This window comes from Oncorhynchus kisutch, linkage group LG12, assembly GCF_002021735.2.
Source record: "Oncorhynchus kisutch isolate 150728-3 linkage group LG12, Okis_V2, whole genome shotgun sequence".
NCBI lineage: Eukaryota > Metazoa > Chordata > Actinopteri > Salmoniformes > Salmonidae > Oncorhynchus > Oncorhynchus kisutch.
The window spans coordinates 30,508,422-30,518,608 of NC_034185.2; the positions used below are offsets into that span (position 1 = coordinate 30,508,422).

The 10,187-nt window shown below is 45.7% G+C and overlaps 1 protein-coding gene across 1 annotated transcript in view; it reads left to right on the forward strand.

The window, feature by feature from the left end:
* Positions 1 to 10,187, forward strand: part of btbd7 (BTB (POZ) domain containing 7) — a 127,175-nt gene that overhangs the window by 110,025 nt on the left and 6,963 nt on the right. The window contains exons 5-10 of the mRNA XM_020496718.2: positions 2,112 to 2,187; positions 3,384 to 3,544; positions 4,479 to 4,622; positions 4,907 to 5,096; positions 7,019 to 7,197; positions 9,502 to 9,945. Of these exons, the coding sequence (XP_020352307.1) occupies positions 2,112 to 2,187; positions 3,384 to 3,544; positions 4,479 to 4,622; positions 4,907 to 5,096; positions 7,019 to 7,197; positions 9,502 to 9,945 (1,194 nt within the window). The remainder of the gene's footprint in view (positions 1 to 2,111; positions 2,188 to 3,383; positions 3,545 to 4,478; positions 4,623 to 4,906; positions 5,097 to 7,018; positions 7,198 to 9,501; positions 9,946 to 10,187) is intronic.

Sequence of the window (10,187 nt, forward strand, 5' to 3'; positions counted from 1 at the left end):
CGGTGAGCCTTAATTCTAGCACAGCATCCAGCCTAGCTGACTCATATTTTTGGGGGTTCCTTTTTGTACCACTTTTTTTCCTCTGGCCTCCATTGATTTAGTTACCCTAATCTTGGCCTTCCTACAAGGGTAAAAAGTCCTGTAGCTTTTTAACGGAATATGATAAAGATAAAGATATGTGGTTTAGACCATTGGTTTTCCTAGAGGAGTATCTACACGATTGACGATTAACATTTTACCCCTTGGTCAAAAGATGCGTTTTTGATTGGACACCCTACCTAGACTGGAGTGAGAAACTGGTGCTAATATAGAGGCATTTTTTGTTTACAAGCTAACGCCATGTTCGAGGATCCTGTATCCACTCCCATGTAAACAGACCTTTTTTTCTGATTCAAACTTTTAATGACACGGCGGAAAGGTCATTATCAGAGAGGAGACGGGTATGGTGAGTTGGCAGAAGAGGCGGTGTGCCCAGAGGGTAATTGGGGAGTTGGTGGAATTGGCATGGTCCTTCAGAACACTCACTTCCTCCCTTCCACCACCCCCTTTTCTCTCGCTCGCTCTTCTCTGTCTTCTCCCTCTTATCTCTTACTAGTGCCAGTGTATCATGATTGAGCTTGTCTGTGGTGACCATTACACTCTGTATTATACTGTAGGTGTTTAGAGCTTAACGAGTATCTGACGGGCTTCTGCTTCATTGCTGGGAAATATATATGCTTTTGAGCTCTTTGGAAATAGACTGGATATGAGGGGGGATTTGCTTGTAGATGATGATAGATGATATTAGGACTGGTTAGTGGTCGTGTGCTGTTAGACAAGGCTGTTTTATGAGGGCTCTTTGTGGCATACAAATAGGCTAACTGTTTGAAGACCAGACCAGTTTATGAGGACCTTGGGTGGCATTTCAGTCTTCTAAACGCACACAAGCAGAGTGCCAAGTAACCGCAATGCAACACATTTCCACATTCCCACATTCACAGACGAGAAGTTTTGAGATGTAGGCTAGCTTACAGACAGCTCTGCAGGTAGTGCCGTGTTTTTGTGTGCGCTGCGAGCCTGGGTGCTTTTAGAGGATAATGTCAAGTCACCCTTGGAAGACTAGGCTGTTCGTGTGAAGAAGATTAAGCTGGGGTGTATTTATTAGTGCACACCTGACCGTAGCAAACCTTGACCATGCACTTTTCAACAAAAATGTGAGTTTCTATTGGACAAATTAGGGTAGGTACCTCCCCGTTTCGTCCCGTTTGCTTCCGCTTGGTTCCTAGTGAATACACCCAAGGCTGTGTAGGGACCTGCCAGGCCTCGGAGCAGCATCCTTGACTGGTGCTGGGAGAGCTTCCGGCATCTAACATCGTCAAATCCCCAGCCCAAACGGTCTATGATGAGCAGATTAGTGTCCGCCACAGGGGTTCCTGGCTCAGTGTTACATTCAAACACATGCAGGAGAAGAATCTCAAGCATACACGAAGACACACACACGCACAGAGGAATGCATATGCGGAGAGACGCACACTGGCAAGGCATTACACATTTTCTGAGACATGCACACACACACAGGCTAGTTTACACTTTAATTCTCTCACTTTCACACATGACAAAAAAACACATGCATAAGCTCATAGTACATAAATACACATGCACGGCACACACGGTGCATGCCAACGCACAGCAATGGTTTGGACAATTATCTGCCTGGAGGTCAAAGTCATGCCATCAAAGGCAAACCCTGTGCCCTCTTTCACCCACATCAAAGCTGAAACGCTTCACTCAAAGCAGCAGACACGGGAGGACTGGACCTGGCATTCTGTGCTTGTTTTTTTTAGTCCAGAACGAATGTATTTAATTTCCAAAGTGGATTTAGAACAAACACAGGGTGCTCATATCCTGGTAACTTTCCTGGTCTACAACAAGAGGTAGCTTGACGCTCATTCATTTTTCTACAGATCCAAAACACATGACATTACAGGTAGAGTTCAAGCGGACAAGTCTTAGTGGGTCATCTTCCTTAACTTTGCCAATAAGAAACGTTTGTTTTCGTTGCAAAACGTTATGGTACGATGTGAATACACGCCTCATCTCCCATGGCTTCTAATTATTGTCTCGGTATACAGGCCAGCGAGCAGGACATCCTCAAGTACCTCATCAAGTGGGGAGAGCACCAGCTTATCAAGAGGATGGCCGACCGAGGTGAGAGACCCATTCCTCCCTCTTTCCCCCTCCCTCTCTTCTTCCCTCCCTCTCCCTTTGGCCCTTCTCTCTCTTCTCCCCTCGCCTCCTTTGGAGTAGTTGGAAGATGCCCACATCCACTGATACAGGCTCAGATATTGTTTCATTCCCCAAGCTGTAATGTTTACAGTTAGGTTTGAAGGTAAGGGTTTAATCTGATCCGAAGTCTGTAGTTACAGGGCAACTTCTGCAATCAAGCTCTTTCCTTCACTCTCCTTATTTCTCTACCCCTCTTTGTCTCTCACTCGCTCATTCTATACCTCTCTTTCTCTCTCTCTCTCTCTCTCTCACACACACACACACACACACACACACACACACACACACACACACACACACACACCACCCCTGACAAACTGCTCTGGGCCAGTGATTTATGCTCTCACCCAGTTTAAGTGGAGTAATAACTAAGCCCAGGGGAGACTTGGCTGAGTAGGGCTGGACGGGACCTGACTCGGTCTAACCAGCCATAGGCTTGCAGTCCAAATGGCACCCTATTCCCTACGTAGTGCACTACTTTTGACTAGAGCCTTATTGGCCCTGGTCAAATCTAGTGTACTACATAGGGAATCGGGTGCCTTTTGGGACACAACCATAGTCAGATGAGCGTTTGGGCCAACCGGATAACAGGGATGTCAGGCTTACTCCTTCTCTACACTTTAATTTGTCGTTCAAGATGAGCAGTCTATTTTGGGTGCAGCTAGGTATTTTGTTGAAGATTCTTCATTGGAAATTGGAAAACCATAGCTCTCTCCCAAAGGGGTTCTTCCTTGGCGTGGGAAACCAGTTACTCCAGATACACAAAAAATACAGCAGGACCGAACTCGAAAAGTAGTTTGAATCAGCTTATGTCATTTTCCAGTGTCTTAAATTACTTAGTTTGCATGGAGGGATGGATCATACACATATGTTTTGGCTTTTGTGAAGGTGTGTGTGTGTGTGTGTGAAAATATATACCGTACTGCAGGAGTAAGCAACCCGATTTAGCCGAGGTCCGGAACACAATTATTAATCAAGTAAGGCCAAATAGATTAGGTGGCATTTTCCTGTGGCAAAAACGGCTACGCTGTGAACTAATGCACTGCAACGTTCTAAATAGTGGGAGCTTGGATACTGTACATCCCGATTGCATTGTGTGTGTGTGTATCCCCCCTCAGAGCCCAACCTCCTAAGTGGCACGGCCCACAGCGTGAACAAGCGGGGGGTGAAGAGGAGAGACCTGGACCTGGAGGAGCTCAAGGAGATCCTGTCCCCTCTGCTGCCCTACGTCCGCACCGAACACATACTGCCCCCCCACAGCGAGGTCCTCTCTGACACAGTGAGTGTGTGTGAATGAGTGAGTGTGTGTCCGCACCGAACACATACTGCCCCCCCACAGCGAGGTCCTCTCTGACACAGTGAGTGTGTGTGAATGAGTGTGTGTGTGTCCGCACCGAACACATACTGCCCCCCACAGCGAGGTCCTCTCTGACACAGTGAGTGTGTGTGAATGAGTGAGTGTGTGTCCGCACCGGACACATACTGCCCCCCCACAGTGAGGTCCTCTCTGACACAGTGAGTGTGTGTGAATGAGTGTGTGTGTGTCCGCACCGAACTCATACGGCCCCCCCAACAGCGAGGTCCTCTCCGACTCTTCTCTGTGGTCATTCCATGGCACTTATCGCAAGAGTTGAACGTGTCCTGGTTAAATTCCTAATCTAACCCTCATAGCCACCTAATCATCCCCAGCTTTCAGTTGGTTCATTCATTTCCTTAATTCTCCCTACAACTCTTCCCTAACTCTGGTCACTATATAGGGAAGAGGGTGCAAATTTTGGACACAGCTGATGTGTTCTCAGTCAATGTACCTGGTCAAATAAGGGTTAATAAATAAATAAAGGTGTGTTTTCCCAGGGTAAAACAGTCATACAAGGGCAGACAGAATTTGTGGGGATCCTTATTATAATTTTTTTCATTGTAGATCATGTTATGCACTATATACTGTGTCTTGTTGCAGTGTTTGGTTTAAGTTTAGGTAGCCTAATGCAGCAAGTATTTTTGTTGCCAAACTTTTTTCGATCTATGAAGCCAGCAGGATCAGTCTGGCTGTAGTGTATGTTGCATTCCTCCATTTAACTTGACTGCCCCTCTCCCTCCTGCTTTCCTTCTCACTCTCCCTCTTTTCCCCACACCGCCTCTCTTTTTCTGCCTCCTCTCTCACTCTTTTTTTCGCTCTCTCTCTCCCTCTCCCTTCCCACTCTACCCCCTCCCAGATGAAGAGAGGTCTGATCAGCACCCCTCCCTCAGACATGCTGCCCACGTTGGAGGGTGGAAAGGCCAACTCTTGGCTGAGGCAAAAGAGTGCCGGCATCTACGTGCGACCTCGCCTCTTCTCGCCCTACGTGGAGGAGGCCAAGGTTGGGACAACACCACACAACAGAACCACTATGTGCGCACACACACTGCTTGTACATCACAACATGAACAATGGTGGGCACCGTCACATCTAAGATACAAGGGGTGGATTGAAATTACCCATGCTATTGTCCATTATTGTCTATGAAGATTCATTACAATTCGCCCTTGGAATTGACTGAATTGAAACCTGAATTGACCCCAACCCTGTCACACACACACACACACACACACACTCACACACACACATACATTCTAACCCCCCTGTTGTTGTACTGTCTGTCAGTCTGTACTGGATGAGATAATGGTGGAGCAGACAGACCTGGTGCGCCTGCGCATGGTCCGCATGTCCAACGTGCCCGACACCCTTTACATGGTCAACAATGCTGTGCCCCAGTGCTGTCACATCATCAACCACCAGCAAATCGGTGGCAGCCAGACGACCCCACCCTCAGTGGTGGCCAATGAGATACCAGGTGGGTGGAGCTGCAAAGCTAGCTTTCTTCCAGCTTCCCAAAATGAAAATGATCAAAACATGGCTGTAGATTTATTTATTTTTGTCATTTTGTAGCTCTTATCCAGAGTGTCTAAGTCAGTTCTTCCTGAAAAGATGCTAATGCAATTGTAACAAGGAAGAAATGGTGTTGAGCAAGCTGCTATGATAAACATAGATAGCTTGACTGAATAAATCCCGCCTCTACCAATTTGCAGTCTTCCTACAAACTCCAATGGTTGACATGAAACATGTAGGAGATCTCATGAAATTGTGGTGCACGTCAAAGTTGGCCCTTAAGTACCGATCTAAAGTCTGTGAGTTTTATTCCGTAGCGTTTCAGTGTAGGTTTGGGAATGTTAAGGCGCCCGTAAATTAGTACTCTGTTATGGCTATTTCTCTTCAATACAAGATAAGAGAGAGACTTCCCCTCCTCCATCTATCCTCATCCCTCCAACAAGTGATGAACCTCTTTGTTTTCTTATCTCATTGCCGATCCACTCAGTGCCCAGTGAAGAGGCGGTTATGCGTTGCATATATTGTTAATCTCCACCACGCTGCCCTGACAGGGCCTCAAGTTCTCAGTTAGCTCTTGATTTTCTGGGTTTGGAAAGGCATTCCTTTGCTCTCGCCTGCTGGCACCCTACTCCCTTTATAGTGCACAACTTTTGACCAGAGCCAATAGAGCAATTTATTAGGACTGTGTGGGTATATTCTATAGTCTTCTATGATCTCAGACGAGCAGTAGTTATTGCCATTATTGACAGAGATGGGACGACCTGCTAGATGACCCTTCACCCTTCGTCTCCCACTCTCTCTCCATCCCTCTCTCATCATCCCGCCCTCTCTTTTTCTCCTACAGTTTTCTCCCTTACCATAGAGAGATGACACACTCTTTCCCGCCTCCATCCCTTTATCTTTCTGCTTTTCTTTTGTCTGCCCTGCCTTTATATTTTGTATGATTCCCCTTGGCCTCCACCATAGGCCTTGCTTTCACCTATCCTTCTCTCTCCAATTTCTCTCGCTCCTTCAGTCCTAGTGTTTCTCTCTCTCACCCCCCATCCAATTAAATAACAGCGTTTCTAATTCCTCAGGGACTTAGTTCAGGAATGGCTAACCCTACCAATAGCAATGTTGGGAGTTTTGGAAAGCCATAATCAATCAACAATGTAATAATAATCCTGGTCAAAATATTCATCTTGAACTTACAATCTGTAGATACTATGCGATAAGAAAGGTTCAGAGTTTGTGTGAAACATCACAGTACATTTGAAAAAAATATGGCACATGGAAATCATAAGGGGGTGGTTTACGGAGATAGGTGGGATGGCCTGAGAGTAGCTGAGGGGTGGGGTTAAGGAGATAGGTGGGATGGCCTGAGGGTAGCTGAGGGGCGGGGTTAAGGAGATGGGTGGGATGGCCTGAGAGTAGCTGAGGGGTGGGATTAGAAGCTCATGATCAATAATAGTTAAGACTGAAAACACTATATAATATATACTAGATATGTTTAAGTACTATCTATCAGGATATAGCGTATATCAAATAACTATCTTTGCTATGTACAGTAACTACTGTGTAAAATTAGAATGTAACTTGTCCTCCGAAGACTTGATGGGCCAATAAAGAAGAAAATAAATTCCCTCCGGGACCATTGAAAAGGCTAAATATTTCCATATCCTCTAGCACACACAATACATGCAATATTTACCATTATGTCATGATTTTATGTTTGAGTGGTCCCCAGCATGTAAAAGACTGTATCTAATTTTGTTATTCAATTATGTTTTAATTTCTATACATATTCGAACCTATGGCAACACCATAGACGTGTGCCGGAGGCTGCGGGCATTACAGCTAGGCCAGCCAGGTCACTCAGTTATGTTTTTGTAATGAACTCGCTCTCAGTTCCCAGGCTGGCTGTGGTGAAGGAGATGATCCGGAGGCTGCAGGACCTGCGTCACACGGACCAGGTACAGCGTGCGTACGCCCTAAACTGCGGCGAAGGTGCCACGGTTAGCTATGAGCTGCAGATCCGCGTGCTCCGCGAGTTCGGCCTGCCGGACGCCGCCGCAGAACTGCTGCAGGTGAGATGCCAATCAACCTTTTTAAATTTTTTTATAGATTTGTTACGTTTTATTGAACTTAGTAAAGCTGTAGGTTGGCACAAAGAGCTCAGATAAGTGCATATAAACGATCATCTTCAGCACAATTAAATGTTTTACTTTTCTTCAAAGATATTTCACCCGAATTTTGTTAACCTCTCTGGGATATGTGGGACGGTAGCGTCCCACTTGGCCAAAAGCCAGAGAAAATGCAGAGCGCCAAATTCAAATAAATTCCTATAAAAATCTAACTTACATGAAATCACATGTAACATACCAAATTAAAGCTACACGTGTTGTGAATCCAGCCAACATGTCAGATTTCAAAAAGGCTTTTCGGCGTAAGCAAACGATGCTATTATCTGAGCACCTTCATAAACAAAAGAGAAAAAACATATTTCAACCCTGCAGGTGCGACACAAACGGAGAAATAAAATATAAATCATGCCTTACCTTTGACGAGCTTCTTCTGTTGGCACTCCAATATGTCCCATAAACATCACAAATGGTAATTTTGTTCGATTAATTCCGTCCATATATATCCAAAATGTCCATTTATTTGGCGCGTTTGATCCAGAAAACACCTGTTCCAACTTGCGCAACGTGACTATAAAATATCTCAAAAGTTACCTGTAAACTTTGCCAAAACATTTCAAACTACTTTTGTAATACAACTATGTTTAGGTGTTTTTGTTAGTTTTTTTGTTTAGGTATTTTTTTAAAGTAAATAATCGATAACATTTAAGACTGAATGATCTGTGTTAAATACAGGAAGAAAACAAACTGAAGCATGCTTTCTGGTCATGCACCTCTATCAAACAGTACACATGAAGTGACCCTAGTTCAAGATGGCCATACTTCTTCATTACACAAAGGAATAACCTCAACCAATTTCTAAAGACTGGTGACATCCAGTGGAAGCGGTAGGAACTGCAAGCAAGTCCCTTAGAAATCTGGATTCCCAATGAAAACCCATTGAAAAGAGTGACCTCCAAAACAAAACAAAAAATCTAATTGGTTTGTCCTCGGTGTTTCGCCTGCTACATAAGTTCTGTTATACTCAGACATGATTCAAACAGTTTTTGAAACTTCAGAGTGTTTTCTATCCAAATCTACTAATATGCTTTTCGTCCAAAATTCCAAATGCTGCCCCCTATCCTAGAGAAGTTAACTGCATGATGCAGGTGATGCACGCGATCAGTCACCAGTTGCCGTGTTTGGAGCTCACACAGGATAATATACCTACTGCAGTCTATTTGAAATGTTATGGTAATTTGATCAATGCTCGCTGCCATTTCCTCGTGCAAACTTTCGCCCATAGTGTGAAGATTATATGATTGCGAACGGATTCTCAACTACTTCATCCGTCGACAGAAGTGCCTGTGACCATCCACAAAAAGAGATTTTGTACCCGTCTCCCCTTTTGGGTATATTCTAAGCATATTACCGATGCTTTGTAGTCCCCCATTTTGCCCTCAGAACAGCCTCAATTCATAGGGGCATGGACTCTACAAGGTGTTGAAAGGCTTTCACATGGAGGCTGGCCCACAGTTATGTCATGTTGGCTGGATGTCCTTTGGGTGGTGGACCATTCTTGATACACATGGGAAACTGTAGAGAGTGAAAAACCCAGCAGCGTTGCAGTTCTTGACACACTTAAACCGGTATGCCTAGCAACTACCACCATACCCTGTTCAAAAATACTTCAATGTTTTGTCTTCACCCTCTGAATGGCACACATACACAATCCATGTCTCAATTGTCTCCCCTTCGTCTACACTCATGGTCAGTCTATGTCATGGAAAGAACAGGTGTTCTTAATGTTTTGTACAATATGTCAAATAATAGGTAAAAAATAGGCTATATATCAATATCTAATGTCTAGGCAGTAATGGATTGGTCAACATCATGCCGTGTTCCTTTTTGTTTGGCTGTGTTTTTCATTTAATGCGCTGAAGGTCTCTGTCACCAGCGTGCCACTTGACTAACGTCTCAGGAATTCTGGCAGGAGCTCATCAGGCATTTTGTCCCCCCTCATTACATTTAATTTAGTTTTCCATTGAGTGGTGACTGGGCCAAAGTTAACTCCAACGTTGAACTGAGAGCAGAGGAAATAATGAAACATTTTTTGACTTCCCCCAGTTAGAATGACTTTTTTTTTACATAGCCGTAATGTAGCAGACTGCCTTTAAGACGAAGTACGTCTAGTTTCTTAAGTAGCTTTGGCAAGCTGTTCCTCTGCAATTTTGGGCTAATTTGTTGTGTGCTGTACTCCACCCCTCATAGAACCCTCACAAGTTCTTCCCGGAGGAGCGCTTTGGCGACGAGAGCCCCGTCCTAGCGCTGCGCCAGCCGTCGGGTGGCAGCCGTAGTGGAGGGCGTTGCCGGGTCAACAGCAGCCCAGTTGTGGAGAGCATGTTCACCGATCTGGAGGCCATGGCGGGCTTCCACCCGCCGCTGCCCCCTCCCCCGCCACCTTATCACCCACCGGCCACGCCCACTCACAATGCCCAGCTCAAAGCCAGTGGGTGGAGGCCTGGCCGTGCCCCCAGCCAGCCCCCGTCACGCTCTTTCTCCTACCCCTGCAACCACAGTCTGCTCCACCACACAGCGAGCTCCTCCTCCAAGCATGGCAGCCCCGCCTACCCACCGGCGGCCAAGCCCCTGCCGCCAGACTGCACCAATCGCCAGGGCGGGGGGGTACGCACCCAGCATCAGGATAAACAAGGGGTGAGTAGAGGTCTACAGGACTTCAGAGCTGTAGTGTTCCCCTGAGATAGTGGTAATGACAGGGCCTATGGGGATAGCGGGAATGCAGAGCTGGAATTGTGTGGGAATGTGGCAACGCCATTTTGATCGAGGGGAGTGTCATGAGCTATGTTGAAATGTAGGTGGCAACAATGTGTAATGGAAGAGAGGAAAGTGGGGCCCTATTCTCAAATGTACTTCTGAGGGACAATGAGAGCTTAAAT